Source organism: Phocoena phocoena, chromosome 14 (assembly GCF_963924675.1).
Source record: "Phocoena phocoena chromosome 14, mPhoPho1.1, whole genome shotgun sequence".
NCBI classification, from domain to species: domain Eukaryota; kingdom Metazoa; phylum Chordata; class Mammalia; order Artiodactyla; family Phocoenidae; genus Phocoena; species Phocoena phocoena.
The window spans coordinates 58906105-58929288 of record NC_089232.1 but is presented as its reverse complement, the minus strand read 5'-3'; the positions used below and the strand labels follow the sequence as shown (position 1 = coordinate 58929288).

The window sequence follows — 23184 nt, the reverse complement described above, 5'->3', positions numbered from 1 at the left end:
ACAAAGTCATATCTCACCACGGTGCCCTAACATCTCTCAGTGTCACACCAGGAATATTACCCAAAGTCACTGTCAGCCTCTGGGTGGGGAGAAATCTTTCACATCTAGATCTTTTGCTGGTGCAGTGTTTCACTCTTTCAGTTTGATCAGTTGTGCTTTCCTCCATCAGATTTACGGTCTTCTCCCAGTCAAGACTGTCTCCCAGCCACTCCTACAAATTTCCTTTGGTCTGGACAGGGATTACTTAGATCTTCTGAGCCCACTGCACCAGCCTAGCACAGGCCTCTCCTCCCACACTTATGGATCAGCTGGCTCTGCGTGTGTGGAGGCACAGGGGCTGGTCAGATGGGGGTGGAAGGAATCCTTGTATCTTTTCACAGGAGGCTGGGTATCCCATTCCAGCATTTGTGTGTCTTCTCTGAGCTACGATCACGGGGGAGTCTCCTTTGCCTGGAGATGGGTTGAAAACACCTCCTTTCAAACTGGCATCCTTCCTTCTGTTCTCAGCAAAGGTCTGCTTGTTTGCTGTTGGCAAAGCACCCCAACTGTCCACTAATTTACTCTCAGTAGACTCTGGGGAAATATCCAAATAAGTTTGGTTCTCAGCAACAAGCAGGCCATCACTTTCTTCTTTGTTAAACTTGTGGTCTTGGCCGCTCTCCCCTTTTGAGACGGACTGCATTCTGCTTATGGAATGTGTATCTCTGCTTTCACTTTACTACGGCTAACCCTTGAATTCTTTGCTGCGTGAAGCTAAGGATGCTTACTTGGCAGCCTGTCCCAGGGACCCGCCCGAGACCTGGGACATGACCATTCTCTTGCACCCCAATTTTCCTGCAACCTCTTTACAAAGAATATTAATAAATCTACTTCTTACCTAAAAGAAAAAACAAACAAAAAACCAACCAACCAAACAAACCCTCCCCAAAACCCTGTGGTCTTAAAAGCACAGGGTAACCTATTTTCAATCTCCCTAAGTTACCAAGCTGGAGCTGAAATCCTTGCTGTAGCCCAGTAAGACTTCACTCTTTCTGTTTCTTCCTTCCTCGCTCCTACAGGCCTCTGCTCCCTCCCTTCTCCATCCAATCCCCCTTCTTCTTCCTCCTATGACTCTCTTTGTCTTTCCTCTCCCCCCATCCTCCTCTAACTTCTCTCGTCTTTCCTTCATTTCCTCTGAAAAAAATGAGGCACCCTGAGATGGCTGGGGGGATGTGAGAGAAGGAAGGGGGCTCAGCAGAACTCCTGGGAGTAGCAGGCCAGGCCTAGTTTGTAGCCTCCCCCGGCAAGACTCCATCCTTGCCCAGATTCTTCTTAGAAACTGAAGGAAAGGGGAAAAGGAACACTTTTATGCCCTCATCCTCTGAGCTTTCAGTTGCCAGCTTTAAACAAAATTCCTCCTTACCTAAGTACAGTCTCCTAACCAGTAGCTAAGAATGACCCAGTGCCACCTTAGTGTCCCCATCTGCAACATTAATTAGAAGAGACAATTTGCACATCAAGTGGGAATAACCTTAAAACGTTGAAAAAGATTTCCCTTAAAATTTCCACTGTCACATAAATAAGAGTGTACCAGTTAAGCTTTAAAAAGGCCATTCAAGTGATGTGCCCTTTACTAGTTCAATACATTCGTATAGGAGCCATCAGTAAAAGGGTCTTTCTATAGTCTGAGGATATCTGCTGTGAGGTTGACGATGACAGACTTTTTTTTGAATACTAAAGGCAGACCTGTGACTCAACATATTTTGAATGGCTGGGAAAATGGGACCTGCTCCATGTATTCTTGTAGAGCCTTTTCTTCTCTACACCTGGTTTGTGTGTCTATTCTGTTCCAAGCCTCTTCCCTGGCTCTTTACGGTACCTTGTCCAGCAGCACCTGGATTTGCTTCACGCTCTGCAGGAAAGGGTCTTGAAGTGGCCACGCCAAGGGGTCCTTGGAGATTTATTCCTTAAGTTAACAAATGATGAGGTAAGTTTTTTTCTTAATCCTTTATAAACTTGAATTATATGTGTCTGTGTCTCCCTTGTCTGTTTCTCTTAATAGAGAATCTAGAACCAGTGAATTTCAGAGTTAGAGGAACTCCCGAGATCTAGTCTAACCCTCATTCTACAGATAATGAAATAAAGTTCAGAGAAATTAAAAGCCTTGGCTGAAATCACCCAGCTATCTAGATATTTGTAGATCTGTGGCTAGAACCCAAGTCTTTTAACTTCCAGATCATCACTTTCCACTGTACTATAACTGCCCCCATTGAATATGTACGTGTATGTGTATGTATGTGTGTGTATTTGTGTATAAGTATATATACACGCACATATATATCCATACATACATATAACATAAATATATGAGAGTCTGTATATATGTATATACTTTCACGCACAATTTCATATCCTAGAGATTTTTTAAAATGTGATGGGCAGCTATTTGTCTGGAATGTTTTTTGTTTTCACTTCCGTGGAGAAAGGTTTGAAATCTCTATAATGTTCTTCAAAGAAAGTATGATTTAGGCCACAAGTTGCAAACTCAAATGCCTATAGGGCCAGACAATGACATTAGTGAGGAGAAGTGAGCTGAATGTAAAACAGTGTGGACTGTGGGGAAGTGAGCGTAAGTGGAGCACATATGCTTTCAACAAAGAATAGCTACTCAGCTTTATCCAGTTGTTATGCAGGAAAAAAGGACTAGAGTTACCAGAACTTCTGATATTTTAAGAGAAGCTGGAAATCCAGAATTTTGTACGAAATTTTCTTATTTTAAAAATATTGTGTGGGCTAATTAAAACTGGTCTGCAAGCCAGATTTTGCCTGCAGTTAACCTCTGCATATCGATGATTCTCAGCTGTGATTAATAATACAAAATTTACAAATTATTTACTTGTATAGAGTGGATGTAATACTATCCCTCTAATATCACTTTTACTCATTTGTATCCAGTATGCTTTCTTGAGCTGAAAATTGTTATATCTATGGGAGTATAACTTTGAAAGGTGAGAACTGTTTTCCTGAGGGGATATTCCATAGGTGAATATGCAATTAGTGGAAAAAGTTGAGAATCCCTGGTCTAGAAACTATGAGGTGAGTTTGACAAAGTTCCTCATTTAGATGTAGATGATTGAAGCATTTCATCACTAATGAAAGTAATTAAAAAACAAAATATGCATTTTTATCACTGAACAGCTTTTAAAAATATTTTTCAACTTACATGGCCCCTTCCCTCCAGTTTGGTTTATCATTTCACTTTCTCGTTAAAGCAGGGATACTGAGTTTTGTTTTCCAAATCCACAGGAATATTTTCCTTAAAACCAAAGATTTTTAAGGTGAATTAAAAAAAATTTACTACACACATTAAATGAATGATTAAAATCATCTCTGCAAAGTACTCCATTTAATATGCATGACTCTGTAAACATATTAGTTGCTATCATTCCTGTCTCCAGGTTCTTACCATGCCTTTTTCTGCTTGTTTTCAAGAATAATTTTTTGGATTATTATGTTGCTTACCTGAGGGACCTGCCAGAATGCATCTCTTTGGTTCACGTGGTTGTTCTGAAGGAGGTATGTGTGCACTGTCCTTTGGTTACATGTGTAACTATATGATGTTGCTCATCTACCCAGAAACTACAGCACGTGCACGCTGAGCTTGTTCTCCAGGCTGGGGAACGGCTTGAACAGAGCCACTGACATTCCTCCCTGGGGTTAAAGGAGCCCGCTCAAGGATCAGTGCCATTGCTTTGGTCTTTGCTCTTCCTTACTGACCCTCTGTTCCATTCCATTGGAAATACAGACAAAGTAAACAGCTATTCTAAGCAGAGATCTTCAGACTGCAGCTTTGCAGCCTTGAGGGGTTTGGGGCTTTACAGGCTCAGACAATATGAACTGAATATTAAACTCATGTTATCCTGTATCTGTCAGTTTATAAGATTATAAAATGGCTTTAGTCATGTTGCTTTAAGTATCGCTTCTGCAGTGATATATTAGGTGCTCAATAAGTAAATATAAGACAATTCTAGTTATTTTAGGTCAGTAGAAAAGAACCATATCAGGAGCTCTAAAGCTAGGAGTTAATCAAGTTTCACAAGAGGTGAGAGGCTCCATTAACTTTCTACTTCAACCCCCTACTGCTCCCAACCCAGTACAATACCAACCACGTGTTAGCACTCAGCAAATATTTGAGTAAGGGAAAGGAGGGGAAGGGACATGGAAAAAGTCCAGCATGTTTCCTGCTGCCAGGCCAGCTGACCAGTTTCTAATCATACTCCCTTCCCCTTTCTCATGAGGCTCCAATCCACCCTTAGTGCCTATTCGTAAACCACTGTAAAGATTACTGGCTGAAGAACCGTAATGAACTTAGTCAACTCATATATAATCTACTGGATGCCCACTGTGCTAAGATGGTGTCGGAGGGTGGGGAAGAGGAGGGAGTCGTTGGGAAACTTGGGTGGATTCTAAACAAGTATATGACATGCTCCCTGTTAGAGACGAGGTGTCTCCTTGAGCATGTCCCCCAACAGATCAATGCTGCCTGACACTCTAGATGAAGAAAATTCTCTTCAGAGAAGAGAGTAAACCCTTCTTACTCTGGGGGAACTGACTCTGGGGTTTGACAGCCAGAGCTGGGGGGACGCTGAAGACTGACTCCAACTTTCTTTCATTCAGGGTGATGAAGAGATTAAGTCTGACATCTATACACTGTTTTTTCACATAGTTCAGCGCATCCCTGAGTATCTGATCCATCTGCAGGTAGGTATGGCTGGCCAAGCCACTAAACTGATTTTCATGCTAAACAGGTGTTTTTGGCTTCCAATGAAAGACACTGTGAAGGGTCAAGGAATCATTAATATTTCTAAGAAGTGTTTAAATGATTTAGATTGTTATGCTCACCCCATCTCCACCTTGTGGTATGAGCTAAAATCTCATTCTCTAAAAATATTTGGCTCGTGACGCCAAAAATGAAGTTCTACCTTCATTGACTGGCAATTCACACCTATGCTGATCCAGGATCTTTCTATGGCAGCTCCTGCCAGACCCTGGATACCTATTCAGTCCCTTCCACCTTGGTTCTACAGCCATCTAAATGCACCCCTGACTACTACTTCCTTTTGGCTTGCGTCCAAGAGTCTACAATACATTGTGCTTACGTCTTGTGTCACAGGAGAAGCATGGAGAAGCTGATGAGCTGACTTCTTCACACCATTTTCCCGCAGGGTTTGTAGAATCTTGGAGGCAGTAGAATTGAGAAAGAGACTCATCAACACCCCTACCAGCCCCTCTTCTTCCCACCACCCACCTGCTCTGGTTTAATTGCTGACTGATCTTCTTAAGTAATTCAGTGAAAGCATCTCAGAAATGCTTGGGATTTGTCTCAGGTAGAAGTAGCCCAGTATTAATATTAAAAAGACTTTCAATTGTATGTGGCTTTAGATCTTAAAATCATTCTCTCACAGTAATTATCTAATTTAATCTTTTCAACAATCCCATGAAATAGGTAGCATTATTAACATTTTTTAAGATAAGGAAATGGCGACCCAAAGAAGTAACTTGCCCAAGTTAAGACACCTGGTCAGTGAAAAAATATAGGCCTGAAACCCAGGTCTTGCAAGCAGGTTGTTAGTAAGTAAATAAGAGCCCAGATTCTGCTGTCTGACTTGAGTTCAAATCCTGACTCTGCTACACACTAGATGTGTGACCCAGTGAAGATTACTTAACTTCACTGTGCCTTGATTTCCTTATTTGTTAATTGGAGTAACAATGGCATATATCTAACTGGGTTATGGTAAAAATTAAATGAGAAAATAATGTAAAGGACTTAGTGCTTGGCAATAGGAAGCGCTCAATAACTGTTAGCTTTCCCAAATCCAACCAGCATGCACATTCCACTATAGCACAGCAGGCAATGTAACAGGAGGGGCCACTAGGCCGGGCTTGATCATAAACATCCCCTCACTTCCAGCCTTGATGCCTGACCTTCTCACCATTGGTCTGACTCCTTTGGGTTACAAGGCATTGCCTATAGACAGTAATTGTTAGAATGGCTCCATTACTTCAGAGATCTAATTAGTAGATCCTTCTAATTTTTCAGATGGAATTATGTTCAAATTCAACTCGAACAGGAGCAATAGTGACTATTATTTTCCCTTGGTGTGATGGACAAAGAGAACAGCAAGTTTGACTTTTCAGTTTGTAATTAAATTGGCCATTTGCATCATTTTGATTAAATGGCTACCAAACTCTCACGACAGATCAAGGCAAGGTACAGAAGAGACGAAACAACTTTTCATTCTAACTATGCAATGCTGCTTCCTTTTTTCCTCCATCCAGAACGTCCTGAAGTTCACAGAGCAGGAACACCCTGACTATTACCTACTTCTTGTGTGTGTTCAACGCCTGCGAGTATTTATCTCACACTACACCCTGCTGTTTCAGTGCAATGAGGATTTGCTTATTCAGAAACGGAAAAAACTCAAGAAGTAAGGTTCTGATGGTGCAGTCTAGAGGGTGGATCAAAGGTTTCTGAGAACAGGGATACAGACGGTCCGTGTGCGTGTCTGTCACAAGTAACCACACTGAATGTAAAGCGGCTGAAATGCAGTGATGGAGGCGGAAGAGAAGAGAGAGCAGGGGAGGGAAGAGAGGTGACCAGGTTGGCTACAGGAGGGAGGTACTTACTACCTGGTGGAAATTAATTTAGAAAAATGAGCACTTCTACTCTAATGCTTCTGCAGACCTTCTATTATCTCATGTTGCTAACCACCTCAAAAACAGCTGTTTCACTGAACTTGCCAGGTTTAAAGTTGCAGTTTAAAGGCCAGAATGTGATTTCTTTCATTAATTCAAGAAATATTTACTGAGCACGTATTGAATATCAGGCACTGTTCGGCAAACTGAATATACTGCAAAGAACAAAACAGACAAAAATCTTTGCCACGTGGAGCTTACTTTCTAGATCTGGGTAGCCAGTTAATAAATAAGTTAGATGGTTTAAGTGCTATGGATAAAAATAAAACAAATAAGGGAGGGGGTGGTGGTTGAAAGGATTTCACACTAAGAGGAAACAGGAAGGACTGATTAAGGAAAATCTGGGCTTATGAGGGAACAGAAGCAACTCATAACAAAGCTTCCTAATAACCTGGAATTCCTTCAACCTCATCCCAAACCAATGAGGAGAACAGAATCATTTCTGTGCGTGCTTTACACCAGTGAAACATGCTATGTCCCAAGCCAGGGCTCCTCTAATGGATGACTTCTCCTTATACTCCCCTTACCCCCAACTCAATTCAGCCAATTAATCAGCATCCCTACTCCTACCCAGCATCCAGCTTGCACTCTTATTATGTAAGCAACCTGGTTTGTAGAGAGCCCTGGAGAGACCAAGAACTTCACAGCTGAGCTTCATCTGAGAAATAGTCTGCCTTTCTTGGTATAATGTGTGTATTCAGAGAGCTGATTTCCCATTGTAGACCCTGAGAATAATTACCTCCATTCCATTAGGTCATCCATGGCGAAGCTGTACAAAGGGCTGGCTTCCCAGTGTGCAAATGCCGGGCAAGATGCTTCTCCCACTGCAGGCCCCGAGGCTGTCCGTGACAGTGGGATCCACTCCGAAGAGATGCTGCAACCCTACTCTCCTGCTCCCAGTTCTGGCCCTGCTGTCACGTAAGCACCTGTTGCTGTGGAAAAGTTAATGACAATGCCCTCGCCTCCCAGGTGGTCTGTGTGGGGGTAGCAGGCCAGCCTGTATTAGGAGTATGACTTACAGGACTCCTTCCTCCCTCTTGCCCCATCAGGCCCATATGTGGCAGGCAAGCAGCTGACCCAAAGCTTGGATCCCAGAGGACGGTACTTACGTTAAAGAGAAGGCCTAGAGGCTGGAGGTTACTCGCAACAATTTTATCACACATAACCCCCTTCCACCTACAGCATGAGTCTCTCTGGGTTTGGACAATGACAGAGTGGAAAGGAGTGCTGTAAGATGACAGGAAGGCATTTTACAACCCCTCAGAAAGGTGGGAACCCACTTAATGTCTACAAAAGATGTAGTGGAGAAAAAGGTTTCCCAGTCAGGGGTCAGAGGAAGTCTGGGCTCTGAGGATGAGAAATAGGTCAGAGGTGATACAGAAAGAAGGTTGTTTAGCCCTTCCCAATTCTCCTTGAAGCTTCTTCTGAAAGGGACTTCATGATCTCTGTTCTTCACTTATGACAGCTTCTCTGAAAGCTGTTCTGGGCAGTGGATGGATTTGACAGTCTTTTAAAGTCGCTGCACACAACCCTCTCGCACACTAAGCTGGGTGCTCATTCAGCCAACTTCTTGATGATCTATAGGGTAAGGATTAGGCTATTTACATATCTGGAACTCATTTTACCTCTGAAGGATGTCAACTTGGCCACCTTTGAAACTGGGACTTCTGGAAGAATAAGGGACACCAAAACTCAAAATTCCAAACCTCCAATTTACCAAATATAGTCAATTCTCATGAAACTAGTTCCTTAGACTATAATTTCTGCTTTGGGTTTTATTATCTTAAGGAAAATTTAGAAATCATGCAAGAAGCTACTTTTCTAAAACTACAATGAAGTGAGAGGTAGGCAGTTGAGATTACTTCAATGTTTAATCCCTACAGTTTTTAGAATGCTAATTACAGTCACTGGAAGGAGCAACTGATCAATAACACAAAATAAATCCTGTTTGCTTTCTGCCCTTATCTCTTAAAATTGAGAACATTTGTCGGTGAGAGATGGAAGTGCAAATGTGGAGGCAGAAGGGAGAAATTTTATAATCATTCTGAAAACCTATGAGACATTCACTTTTCTATAAATAGAGCCCAGGATGATTTTCTTACTATAGAGAAAATCCTGTAAGTCCTATAAGGAGAGAACTCCTTACAGAAAAAAATACCTTTCCTGAGTGGGGAGTGGGAGACAGGAAGTGGAATTTTAGTTTGTGGATCGCTTTAGCTCTTAAAACAGTGACAGAACTCTCTACTTTGAAGTGAGACAAATACAGCCAAAAAAAGAAATCTCTAGAGATTATATCCAGACTGAAGAAGATGGCTGCCGTTGCACTCTGTGCTAGAAACATAACCAGAAAAAAACCCAACAAGAGTCTTCCAAGTTAAAAGAGAATTCAAGTCAATATTTCATTTTACTATTTTTTTCACCTCTGTCAATGTGAGACCTCATTTTCATCTTAAGACCACCAGAGAAAGATACTCAGTGTTAGCATTTACAACTGCATTCTTTATGCATTTTTGTGGTAGAACTAAGTATGAATAAATAAACTAGCACAACCAGTTTGGGTCAGTGTGTAGTAGTCCACTCACATCTGTCTGGCAATTAATTCCAGCAGAACTGGCAAACCACATCCAATCTGATGGGTAGTCTATCCAAGCACCGAATGTTATTCTTTATCCATGATTGAACGAAAAAACCCTCCATGAAATTGGGCATATTCAAAGTGACAGCCTTTTCATTTCAGTAATGTTTTTTTGCGTGGAAGTTTGAGACGACTTATATAGCATGCTTTATAGCCACAAGGAATTTTTAGTTTATTATGAAAATTTCAAACATACAGAAAAGTAAAATGGACACTAAACCCCACACCAACATTCAGATTCAACGGTTATCAAGATTGTACTCCACTTACTTCATCTGGGAATTAATTCTTAAGCATTAAGATCCACGAGTTGTTTCCATGATTTTACATGACTCTGCTAGGGCAAGAAAGGGAGAGAAGAGAGAAAAGAGGTGCCTTGGGGCCTTGACAAGTGGTGGGAAAGGTCGGAGATTCCACATGGGGAATGATGAGCATCCTTGGCCTACCAGCCATCTCTGCGCAGTGCCTCTGGGCGCAGACGGGTACTTCCGGCATCCCCTTCACGGATGGTCATTTTCACTCTCCCACTTGGGGTACCAGGGCTCGTGGGGACTCCTTAATCTGAGAAGCCTGTGGCGCTTGGTAGGTAACACACGTAGGCGGCTGGGAGGGACGGAGAGGAGGGAGTCGGCAGTGTGCACCTAAGCGGTATCCGGCAGGCAGTGTGTTGGTCCCGGCCTTGCGCAGCTCGGTGAGAGGCGTGCACTAACAAACCGTAAGCACACTTGTTTTGTATTCTCTTTCCCCTTTAAAGACATTTGATGCCCCCAGTGAAGAAAAGCCAACAACAGCAAAGCTTGCTGGAGAGCATGCAGCCCGGAAAGCCCAGTGACTGGGAGATAGAGGGCAGAAAGCACGAGAGGCCTGAGAGCCTCCTGGCGCCGGGGCAGTTCTGTGCCGCCGAGCAGGACGTGAAGGCGCTCGCTGGGCCCCTGCAGGCCATCCCGGAGATGGACTTCGAGCCCTCTCCGGCCGAGCAGCTGGGCAACGTGGAGCGCTCCCTGCGCGCCCCGGCCGAACTCCTGCCCGACGCCCGCGGCTACGTGCCCGCGGCCTACGACGAGTTCGAGTACGGCGGCGAGATCTTCGCGCTGCCCGCGCCCTACGACGAGGAGCCCTTCCAGGCGCCGGCCCTCTTCGAGAACTGCTCGCCCGCCTCTTCCGAGTCCAGCCTGGACATCTGCTTCCTGCGGCCCGTCAGCTTCGCCGTGGAGGCCGAACGGCCCGAGCACCCGCTGCAGCCCCTGCCCAAGAGCGCGACGTCTCCGGCGGGCAGCAGCAGCGCCTACAAGCTAGAGGCGGCGGCGCATGCGCACGGCAAGGCCAAGCCGCTGAGCCGCTCGCTCAAGGAGTTCCCGCGCGCGCCGCCCCCCGAGGGCGTGGCCCCGCGCCTCTACAGCACGCGCAGCAGCAGCGGCGGCCGCGCGCCGATCAAGGCCGAGCGCGCTGCGCAGCCGCACGGCTCGGCCTCCTCCGCCCGTGGCGCGCCCAGAACCTTCTTTCCCCAACAGAGGTCCCAAAGCGAAAAGCAGACCTATTTGGAAGTAAGGAGGGTAAAGTAAAACCGACCCCAAACCCACATCGCTGGCAGCCCCGGGCCTAGATCTCCAGGGTGCAGCCTGGGCTCACCTAGCGTGGAGGGGAAGCAGGCTGGCCAGGCGGGGGCGCAGAGGCCGGGCTGGGCGAGGATGTTGAGGGAGAGCCCGGGTTAAAGGCTTGACTATCAGTGGCCCTCGGAGGAGAGCGTTAGTGCCCACTCTGCAGTGCTAGGACACAGGAGCATGCCTTACCTATATATGTAGGACGACCGAAAGACTAGGACTCCTAGTAGACCTGATTAAAACGCCTCCCCCCACCCCAAGTGAAAGAGTTAGAGGTGTTCTCTGCCTTGCTGCTTAAGCTGTGGCATCTCCCAGCTGCACTTCACTTGCAGGGCACTGCACGCAAGTCCCAGGCCTGTTTCTTCCTTTGCCTGTTAGGCGCACCCCTTGTTTACACGTTCAGAATATCGAGCCCTGTGTGCCAGCCTACTGTACTCCCCGACCTGCACCCTTGTTTGTAGCTAGGGAGGAGGCAAGCTGCCCTCTCTCACTGAGGACACCCTGCAAAATTGACTGCAAAGTTCATTACCGCTTGCTTTCCTTTTGCCTGGAAAAGGGTGTCACCTTACTTGGCAGACTCCAGTGGGACGAGGACAACACAAAATAGTCAAGGAAGCATTGACTCACAAACACCTTCTTTGGCCTCTATATCGATGTTTGGTATTTTGATGTCTAACCTTGGAGTCTGCAAGCCTTGGGAGATTTAAAGAGGTGTTTAAATACACATCCATGAAAGGACTAATAGTTCCTGAGCAAATAATTTCTCTGCACGTGATTGGAACAAAGGCAATTTCTGATTAAACGGAGTAAACAGTGTAGCTTTGACCTGTGCCCCCATCCTTCCTGTTAAACATTTTAGAAGTGGTGGTTAGGGTTTACAGGGCAACTCTGTATTGATTGATACATCTTGAAAAAGACAGTCCAGCACTGCCTTTACCTGCACGACGTATCCCTTACATCCAGCACTAGGGATCCTTTGCCTAGGTGAGAAAGGGTTTCTCCCAGGAATGAGGGCCCTGCATTCCACCTGTTTCTATTTCCAAGTGAATGGGAAGAGATCGAAGATCATTGACTCCTTTCATTCATTCGTTTTTCAGCAAACACTGAGCACCTGCCTCGCACCAGGCTCTGTGTGAAGTGCTGAGGGTTCAAAAATAAACGGCGTCCAGTCTCTGCCCTCCAAGGCCACTGGCTTAGCCCAGGAAGGAGACGCATAAACACAGAATTATAATAAACGGTGGAAGCACATGGGAGGGTATTTAAACCCTCCTAAGGTGATGATGGTCAGAGAAGTCTCCTAGATAGTTTGAACGTCTGAATTCAATTTTAAAAGCTGCTTAAAAGTTGGCTAAGTGAAGAGAGGGGTAGGGAAATATGAAAAAAGGCTCATGGGCCTTTTACAAAAACGGCAGGGTGAGTTTTTCCTTGTAAATATTGTCCCAGGTGGGAGTGGTGGACATTAGGCCAGAGGAACATGAAGAGCCTTGGAGCTTGCCGCCCACCTGGACTCCAGAAATCAAAGTCTGTGTCTGCTTCCTGAGAGGGCAGAAATGCCTTAGTGTGCCCAGCTAAGGTTGCTGAGTTTCCCCAGGATTCTCAGATTTCCTTCTGCCTCTGATTTTCAACTCTAAACTTTATAAAATTCTGTTAGGTAAAATTTCTTAGACAAATCAAAGTTAGGTGTGTGTCAAAAGTTTAAAAGTTCATTAACAAGGGAAGTAGAAAGGAAATAATAGTGCCAATTCAAAGAGACTTGGGATGGGCAGAGATATACATACAAAACCTTATAACTAGTATAGTCTAAGCTGCAAAGAATGCTTTTATTTCATATGTTCATAAAAATGTCTTTTTTTCCCTAGCTGATGTGTGAAAAATTGGAAGCTCAACAACTGCTAGACAAAAACCATTAATCAGAGCGAGATGGGGTTTTAGTTGCAAAAGATTAACCCTTCAAAAGCCCCATCTTTAAAGATATCAGCTCTTTCCTGCTGAGATGTGCAAAGTTCTTAGGGTTCCAACTCCTCAAATATACTCTGTGTATCTTCCACCCCTGCCCTCAGAGCCAACCAAACCCTAGTCTTTAGTGTTCTGTCTCTAAGAGTCAAGAAAGAAGACACTATGTTTTAGTGGAAAGAGCACCTGACTGGGTGTCAGGAGATCCCGGATCTAGTCCTGACTCTGCTGCCAGATAGCTGTGTGCTTTTGGACAAGTCATTTGGCTGCTCTGTGCCTCCAGTTTTCTCATCTGTGAAATAAGACAATCTATACCTGCCTCACAGGGTTTTGTGAGGATAAGGCCAAATAAGATAAAGTTTGTGAATATGCTTTGTAAAGTATGGAATGCTATACAAATGCAAGATATTATCAAGATGATTCCACAGAAAGATTTTCCTAAAACTATTAATAGATTTAGTCCTAAAAAGTCCCTAAAAGCCCACTTCTCAAAATATGGTCCTTGGGCTAGTAGTAAATGTATTACTTGGGAGCTTGTTATAAATGCAGGATTTGGGCTCCACCCGTGACCAACTGAATCAGAATCTGCATTTTATCAAGATTCCCAGGTGATTCATATAAACATTAGGTGCAGGTGGGCTGGCCCATACCTTAAACTGCTGGTTTTCAAAATCTAAGTGTGCAAAAAGATTTTCTAGGCCTAACTTCAGAGATTCTGGTTCAGATAGTCTGGCTTGGGGCTCAGGAGTCTACATTTAAATAAAGGCCCCAGTTGATCCTGTAGCCCCAGGACCACACTTTCAGAAACGCTACACTAAGCCATTAAGGTGTTGGTCTCCGTGGTTTAGTTATGAATCTTCATTGAATCTCAGAGACTCTCTAGATCTGCTACTACAACCCTGAGTTAAGGTCTCAAAGTCAAACCCATATGTTTCCTGAAAAAAATTTGTCCCCACTGTTTGCTCTCTATCAGCAAGCATTCACCGATCCAATTCATGAACGTTTCACGGTGGTTTTTGCTTTGACTTCTTGGCTTCTCTTTTTGGTTCAAAGTTAAGTAGCTATTTTAGGTTGCTTTTTAAAAAGAAACTAGAGAGTTCACAAAAGATAGAGCCTTGCCTTTTAATTTATTTTAACTTTACACTGTAAATAGCATGGATTAAGAATTGTAAAAGGCATGCGTGCAGGTTGGAAATATGAGTTGACATTAATTTCTAAATAGATCTGACCTCTCAAAAACTCCTTCCATCATTAATGTCTAAAGTGGAGAATTAGGAACACGAATTTAAACTAGTATTAAAATCAAGAAACTTTTTTATTTTGTAGAAAGAGAAACATAGCCAGGGATATGAGGGGACTACTGTTGGTTTTCCAGCAAGACAATATTGTTGCCAGAAGAAGTTAATCTTCCTTTATTTCTTGATCTTTAATTATTGTTATATCATAACCCTACTCTAGACTATTTGCCTTGATATGTAGAAAATACTTCTACACTCAGCAGAAAATTATCCTCTTTTCAACTACTGGTTTCTTAATTAGCCTAGGTTTGCTTTGGTTGGAATAGGGTGCCCGCCATTAGCCTTTTGGAGTGGGAGAGGAAAGTGACAAGTTAAAAAAATTGTCCCATAGTCAGGATCAATATTAACTTTTGAAAAGAGTAAAAATACACCCCTCTTTTATGTTTTCAGGAGATGCATTTAGAAGACGCCACGAGATTCTGTCCAAAGGAAGAAAGAGAAAGTGAACAAACATCTTTCAGCGATCAAAACCCCAGGCAAGACCAGAAAGGGGGCTTTCGCAGCTCCTTCCGCAAGCTCTTTAAAAAGAAGTGAGTAGCCCTTAGACAAGACAGCATTGTAACTCATTTCCCTGTGGGCTAAGTCTTGAGGTTTTAACAGTAATAAGTATCAAGTAGCCTGGTTTCACACAACTGCTTCAAGCTCAGTGCCTGCACCCAGTAGCCACGATTCCTGCCAGGTGAAGATGTTTCTCATTGTGATCTCATAGAGTAAAAGCAAACTCAGCTCTGTCCTCTGCTGCTTCTGTCTTTTAGCCCTACTTCCTTGTTCCCAAAGTCGTGTGTTCTGAGAGGAGTGAGCAGAGGAGGTTCCCTAGGAAATCCCCTTTGGCTGGGAGGAGTGGGATCCACCATTGGAGTTGGGTGTAATGGGTGCGCCAGCAGGATCTCCCCACCTGTGCAAAGCTTTCTAAGGCATCACAGCACTTCTGCCTGTAGGGGCCTATAGTCATCCTGGTTGCTAGTGCATATTTTTGGGGACTTCTGCCAGTGTTTTCCCTAGCAGAAATGATTGAATGGATTTGGCTTGGGTCCTAGTTAAAAAAATCACTTTAATGGAGTTTCCATACTCCATAGGAGGCAAAAACAAGGCCTCTCCCTCCTGTGATCCTTCTAAGATTCTCGGTCCTTGCTGTATGGAATCACCCACCTGTCATTTCGGTCAGCACTTATTAGCACTGTCTCGCAGACTGGGAGACCATGGCCAAACCCCAGCATGAAATGTAAGAAGAAAGAGCTGAGCGTTAGCATTTGATGGTGGGGGGGTCTCCAGTCCAGCCATCGCGTGCCTGGAAGACGGCTGTCTCTCTCTCCACTGGTCCTCAGGCCTGTTCCCTCTCCCTTAGAGAGATTTCGCCTGCTACTTAGTTTCTCTTGGAAGAGGAGGTTCTTGAAGTGAGTTTTAAACAGTAAATCTTCCCATTTTAGTGGATGGAAAAGTTAAAGACACTATGGCTGACTTTACAGAGCTGCTGCTAAGTGACGAAGCACAGGGAAATCACTTTCTCCTGATTTAGGTAATGGTCTTGATGGAAGAATTGGGGGGCAGGCCTGGAGTGAGGACTTTTTTTTGATGGTTTGTCTAATTCCTCTCTGATAGGGAGGGTAGTACTGAGATTAGTAGGTCTCTGATTGTTGGGCCCACCTGTTGTGACTGGAAGGAGGAGGAAAGGGGGAGAAACTACTGCAGTGAGACAGCCCCACTCCATGAGTCCCCTTACAGTTTTGCTAAAGTAGCCCCGTGCATGCATGACTATTGCTAGATCCGCTTTATTCTGGGGGTAATGAGCTGAGAATTGTTCCCCTCTCTCTAGGATCATAGATTTAGATCTTTCCTGACCCAGTACCTATTGTCAAGTTGTTTTTTTAAAAAATATTTATTTATTTTGGCTGCTCCGGGTCTTTAGTTGCAGTGTGCACGTGGGTTCTGGTTCCCTGACCAGGGATCGAACCTGGGCCGCCTGCATTGGGAGGGAGAGCCCCCAACTGACAGGTTTGACAGGGTGGAGAGAACTGGAGGCAGACAGCTCTCTAGCCTGACCCTGGGATTTAGGCTTCTGAAATCTTCTGAGGGCTCCAAACTCCTAAGGACACTGCTTGAGCCTATCTTTTTATTTTATTTTATTTTATCTGTCTATCTATTTATTTATTTATTTTTGGCTGCGTTGGGTCTTTATTGCTGCCCACAGACTTTCTCTCTAGTTGCGGCGAGCGGGGGCTCTTCTTGGTTGTGGTGCGCGGGCTTCTCGTTGCGGTGGTTTCTCTTGCTGTGGAGCACGGGCTCTAGGTGCGTGGGCTTCAGTAGTTATGGCGCACGGGTTCAGTAGTTGTGGCTCGCAGGCTCTAGAGCACAGCCTCAGTAGTTGTGGCACATGGGCTTAGTTGCTCCACGGCATGTGGGATCTTCCCGGACCAGGGCTCGAACCCGTGTCCCCTGCATTGGCAGGCGGATTCTTAACCACTGTGCCACCAGGGAAGCCCTGAGCCTATCTTTTTATTTTTACTTATTTTTAAGCCACAGTACTTCCCAGGAAAACAGCCACTTTTTGCCCAGTGCCATTTATAGTGACTGGGTGCTGTCTGTTAGAAAGCAATGAGTAATGGATCCACCACGGCTCCTTTACAAATTCCCGTTTTTCAGAGATGCAAGAAAACACTCTGCCAGTTACCTGAGGCAGAGGGAGTGGGCTTGTCCTCTCTGTATCCAGTGGGCTTGTCCTCTCTGTACCTAGGAGCAATGGGTAAGAGGAAGAACTTTCTAAAAATGCAGCTGCCTGGAACTGGAGCTGGCTGCCTCATGAGGGAGTGGGTTCTCTTAAGGAGAAGCTAGATGACCCTGGTCAGGGATGCTGTGAAAGGGATTGCCACACTGGGTGGGAGATCATTGCCACTTGAGTGCTTTCTAGTCCTGAGATTTGCTTTATCTGTAGTCTGACTTTTTTGTAGATCAGTCTGGGTGATCACCTCTTTTTAACACCTGAAACAAGAAATTAATGTGGCCTGGGACCTCTAATTGTAAAGACTCACCATGTAGAAGACCAGATTTTGTCTTTCTTTAGCCTCCCCCAGCCCTTGGTTCAGTGCTGAGCACTTGCTGTGGACTCTCCAAATTTTCATGTTGGTTAACTGCTTTCAGCCCTCTTGCAGCTTTTTGGGATCCTTGTTAGAGGGCCAGATGGATCCCCTTAGTCCTCTTACCCTTTTTCATAGATGAGTGCCTCCTGCATCAATCCAACTGCTGCCACCAATCCGGGTACTGCCTTTGTATTTCAAATTTGAAGTGTTACACGGATGGAAGTACAGGTGGCGCCACACAGGTGGCTGCTCCCTCTGGCGGGCTTTCCTGGCTTTTTACATCTTGTGTAGAACTGTGAGCACCATCACGCGATCCTTGCTTATCGCCTCGTGTCCAGGGTGCTGCGGTGGGCACTTTGGGGACTTGGTATGGGATAAAGGAGCAGCTCTAGTAGCTTTTCCTGAGTATTTTCATCCAAGAACCATGGCAAGTTTGTTCCATTATGCTGAAGTAGAGACGAAGGGCAGGGAGGCCCCAGTGTAGCACAGAAAGGTCAGTGGCTCTTAACTCAGATGAGAACCCTCGATTTTTCTCATTAATGGAACATCCTTTATTAGATGCACGGGCTGTGCGAGATGCTTGTCTAGGAATTGTGAGTGGCTTGGTTGGTCCCAGCTGTTAGTAGGAACTTGCACCTTGAAGCCAGGCATGCGGACAGGTACAGGGAGGAACCAGAAAGAAGGAGAATCAGCCCATTCTCCTCCCATGTGTCGGGAGGTCAGGCTGATGGCAAGCTCTGGGACTTCAAGACGTGGTTCATCCCGGGTACTGGAGTCACGTCAGAGGCTGGCCTCAGAGGCCCAAAAGGGGCCAGCGCCAGAAAAGCCATGTGTGTCACATCAGGGGCTCGCTGCCTGCCTCTCCCACGGCCCTCTGGAGGCTCACTCCCGTCTGCGCTGACACACGTTTTGTATCCATAGGGGCTTGTTTGGCTGGTGGGCCCACCCACCCAGAATGCTGCTTCGGGACGAAGCTAGGCATGGAGCCAGATGCAACAGAAAACCTGAGAAAGGGTTCTCTTCCCTCTGAGGCTGGGAGGGCCGAATGCTCCTACCCACAAGAATTCAAAAGGGAGAGTCAAGCTGACATCATAAAACAAAAAAAATCCTGAAAAATGCCCAAGATATTTGGGGAAAAGGATGACGCTCTGATTGTTTCTATCTCGGGCACATTTGTCCTGGGTAGATGCCAGGTCATGTGTCCCTGAGAGCTGCCCAGAATTGGTCAGAATAAAGACTGCATATCTTAAAGTTGGAAAATGTTAAATGATTTAAAAAATTTTCAATGACGATTCTTAGAAGACAGGAACAGACCTAATGTGATAGACTGATGCTGGACTGAATCCTTGTCCCCCTGCCTTTGAGCAGGACGGTAGGCAGACTATCCCATTCTGCAAGGATCTATCTGGAGGCTTTCAAGAACTTAAATCTAGACTGTCCTGAAGCCTGAGACAGATGCTACTTCATCTTTATATATAAATCTTGCACTTAAGCTAATAAGTAGTCTTGGTTGGGGGTGTGCATGGGGGAAAAAGGGTTACGTAAAACAGCTTAGGGGCAGGGAATGTAGATGCTTTCTCTTTTTATCCTCAACTCTGGGGGGAGTGGAAGACAAAGAATATGGCTTCCAAATGATTAATTCTGTTTCCTCACCCATTTCTTCCTCTTTAGCACTTTGTAACTCACATGCCTCAGAGTGTCTCCTTCCCAGTCAGCACCCTCCCTCTACCAGTCGCATCAGAATCTCTTATTTTCTTAACCACACACTGCAGAGAGAGCACTTCTGCAGGGCCCCATATGATTGTCAGTGAATCCACTTCGTGTCCTGTCAGCTGTCTTTGCATCTACTCAGCCTTGGCTATGGAACAGACCATGCAGTACAAAGGACTACTAAAGAATCAATTGATAACTTTACCCTCACCTTCTTCTCTACCTCCTTAGAGCCTATCTCAAGTTCTTTCTCCATTCTTACCCACTTTGGGGTTCTCTCTCATTTACCATTTCACTTCCTTATATAACTTGAAAACTGAAGGAGATGGCTGAAAGGATAACATTTACTTAAACCTGATTACAGATGTTACTCAGTAGGTCACTGGAAATCAGTCACTAAGTTAAGGATCTTCAGTGTTCTAGGTACTGTCATTAGGAGCTTACGATCCAAATGTAAGAGTAACCTAGCTACAAGGTTTAGTACCTAGAACATAGTAACCCCTCTACAGATATACATTAAATGAACATTCATTTGTCACCCTGTTGATTACCTGGGCCAACTGATTTGGCCGACAGGATGGGTGTTCCCCTGCTCCCTTACTTCTCCATCTGCATGTTCCTAAAGCTTTCAAGGCGGAGTCTTTCCATCAGAAAACCAACCCTTCTTAAGTCAGAGGGTCCTGCAGCACTAATTCCAGCCCTCCTCCCTTCCCCCGCTCCAAACAAACTTTAAGGCTTACCATAGCAAACTGCTACTTGTATGACCCACCCAACTTGTGATTTTTCTTCATCCCTGTCAGTTGAGTGGAAGGAAAGTTAGCGACAGGTCCATTCTTTCCCGTCAATTATTTGGATGGCTGTGTTGGAATGTACTAGGTGCCATCCTACCCTTACCCAGCAAGCATCTGCCTGCCTGGCCCTTTACGTGTTCCCAGTTCTGCCCTGCACTCAGCCAAAATGGCCCCAGGAACTCAAAAGCCATTTCTGTTTTATCGAGAAAGGGGATAAAAGCAAATATACTAGCTCTTTCTCCTAGATTCTGCAGCTTATGTCTCAGTAATTTAGGTATGCATTACTTGAGAGCCACTCCTTTGGAGGAGTCCATGAGTTGAGGTGGCCATATTTCATTAGAAAGAAACCAGTTAAAAATATCTTTAAAAGGATAAAAATGAGCTTTTAGTCATAGCTACAGTAGAATGCTGGATTTTGAAAATGATTAACAAGTTAGCCATTAGTTAATTGTTAGTTAATATCAAGAACTGTGGAGCCATTCACACACCTGCAGACATAGAGAAGGTGGTTTGTGAGAAGAGCAGTTAAAGAAAAAACTAAGCTGAGTTTGTGGACCTTGAAAACTAGACAGGGCGATTTTGGCATTTGTTTCAGAAATGGGAACGCAACTGGTGAAGATTTCTGTGGTCCTTGGGGCTGGTGGTGACATCAAAGCTTTCCCATTTCCAGGTAAACATGAAACAGTTGCATGTTGGAATCATCAAAGTATGACATGTTGGGTTTTGGAGAGATCAGACATAGCTAAGAGGGGAAACGGAAGGTAAAGATTTTAAGTTTTGAGCAATGACTTTCTGATGAGAAACTGTCATGTGGGAAAACAATTAAGAAACACCAGCCAGATTCAAATCTTGCTTCCTACTTCCTGCCCCCCAAACTTTAGGCGTTCTTAGTCTTCTGGATAACAGAAGATATGGGGAAAGAAGGACATGGTCAAAACTCTATCTTCCTAACATTTGGGGTGCAGTGTACTAACCAGGAAAAATCTGAACTGGAGGTAGCTGGGAGTTCTGAGAGAAGGCCTGGAGCTTCAGGGTGGGACCTGTGCAGGTGGTCTCAAGGGAGAGTCCCAGGGGGTCTTCTGCGCTGAAAAGGAAGAGGACTTTCACCCCACTCGGCTATCATCTTATTGAATGAATACCCAGATGTACTCGGGTTGGATAGAGAATATGCACTGGGATAAACAGAAAAGTGCTCCTTACTGACCAGATGTAGAGAGTGTGGTAGGCAGCTAGGGTTTCATCTGTGATACCAAATGTCAGGGCAAAAAGTAAAAAAATCTAATCAGTCATCAGGCTTCCAGACATCAGGGTTTTAGCCTTTGTGTGGCTCCAACTTCTTTCCTTGAATAATGTAAAGGAGTTTGAACTCTGCCCCATTAATTCAGTAAATGATAGTCGTAATTAACTTATCTAATAGCAACAATGAGGACACTCAAAGCGTATCAGTGATAGTGAAAGAACTTATCTTTCTTTTGTGGATAGTGGAAGCATGCCTGACTCTGCCTTGGCATATGGCTCAGTTGTGCAGGAGCTTTGGACAAAGAACTTCATGTCTAATGTCACTGTCATACACCTTGCATGAGGTCTTTTGATATTGCTTCTTGAGTCACTGGGCTAGTTTTACTCATTTTAGCTCAGGATTTAAGCTAGCCAAAGGGCCCCAGCCTAGTTTATCAGAGGTTATTTCCAGAAAGCCTCCTCCCTCTAGGGACTTCTGACATGAACAAACTGGAGAAGGTGCAGAGCTGGAATGGATTACCCAACTGGCTTAACCAAGAGAAAGGAAGAATACACCCTCGACTGGGGACTCAATTGGACTGTTTTGAGTTGTTGCCTCTTGATTGGGCTTGGTCTCCTATGTGGTGGTTGAGATAACAGAATCTCCCTAATCTGATTACTGTACTAATTTCTGCATTCTACCAAATGTAGCATATATGTGTGGTTGGCTTCAATAAATTTTTCATTTTAAAATGAAAACAAGCAAAAGCAAGAGTTTGTAATGTAATGCCCAAATTAAGTAAAGGCCCTTGATAACCTTGGTTGAGAACAATGAATTCCATCCCTTAAAATTTAAGGGCCTTGCTAATTTGTGGAGTAGTTACTTGATCGAATCAAAATAGGATTTATTGAATTTTCTAAGCCTTTATTCCCCTTTTACAATGTTATTACACAGTTTCTTACACTGACATACACAACTGTCACAACTGTCCCCATAAAGCATTAGAAAGGTAAATTCTTTATGTTCACTGCAAATCTTAGTTACACATGTCCTGAGTCATGAAATTCAGGGGAAGTTAAAAATTATTCCAGATCTAGGAGGCAACTGTTTTACAATTGCAGAACAATTTGGATAGATAAAATATTTGAAAACAATTAAAACCAAATCAACCTGTACTTTATCTGTGTGCTGAGATTTTAGGTCCAGTGGATCAGAATACAGGGAAAAAACTAATGAGAACCCCTCAATGGATCCTTCACCCACCAAACAAGATTTCTTCAGAAACCGACTTGCTCTTGCAAATGACCTTGACCAAGGAACAGCTGTGTAAAACATACTTAAAGTTGTATTGTCAAGTGGTAAGATGAGGATAAAAAGCTTGTATATATCTGTGTAGGAATATATATATATATATATATATTGATGTATAAATCCCCGAGGAAAACTAATATAAATACTTACATATGAAACTATATCAACATACAAGACATTGAAAAGATGAAGATTAGTCTGTGGTTGAGAGCTTGCTTTTTGAACAACACCTGGGAAAAGGGAAATGAAGACTTTTCACAGCATTACAGAAAAACACAATAAATTTGGAGGAAAATAAACGTTTGTAAGAACAGAAACTTCCACCTTGAGGTCATTCCCCCAGTATAATATTGAGCATGTTCATATTTAACATGGATGTGAATTTTATGCTTCCTAGGCATTTAGTGTATTAATTCATCCCAGTGTTCTCAGACTAATATACACTATGTTAGGGGCCAGTTCTGTCTTGCCATATGTCTTTCAAAAACCCCAAGGCAAACACCTAACATCCCTTAAGGCAAAGGATCAGCTGACAGAATTGTATTTTACATGTTGCAAATATGAGTTGTGGAAAATTTGTGCTTAAACCATGACACAGAAGGTTCAAAGCTTAAAGACATATCGATCTCCAAATAGGAAAAGAACCTTAAGAGTAGTATTCCTCTTGTTCTACGGTTATGAAAATCAGTGCAGGGAACAGTGATTTTTCTAGAAACTGGGAGGCCAAAGAAACATTTTCCCTCATGTGGGTTGTGCTGCAGATGGGAACGAATCCAGAGTCGGTGTTTTATTGAGTACTGAGGATTCAAAGATCCACCAGTGATCCTGAGTGTCACACACACTCATGACCATATGGA

The 23184-nt window shown here is 44.1% G+C and overlaps 1 protein-coding gene across 2 annotated transcripts in view; it reads left to right on the top strand.

Annotated features, from left to right (window-relative positions):
* Positions 1-22346, top strand: part of ARHGEF33 (Rho guanine nucleotide exchange factor 33) — a 46371-nt gene extending 24025 nt beyond the window's left edge. Inside the window, exons 9-16 of one of the 2 annotated variants that reach the window (XM_065891539.1) lie at positions 1834-1966; positions 3472-3555; positions 4657-4740; positions 6319-6467; positions 7489-7653; positions 10125-10923; positions 14613-14752; positions 22217-22346. In XM_065891539.1, coding sequence (XP_065747611.1) covers positions 1834-1966; positions 3472-3555; positions 4657-4740; positions 6319-6467; positions 7489-7653; positions 10125-10923; positions 14613-14752; positions 22217-22346 — 1684 coding nt within the window. Of the gene's footprint in view, positions 1-1833; positions 1967-3471; positions 3556-4656; positions 4741-6318; positions 6468-7488; positions 7654-10124; positions 10924-14612; positions 14753-20392; positions 20445-22216 lie in introns of those variants that run through there. The other variant, XM_065891540.1, reaches the window with a different exon arrangement.
* The last annotated feature ends 838 nt before the right edge of the window (positions 22347-23184 follow it).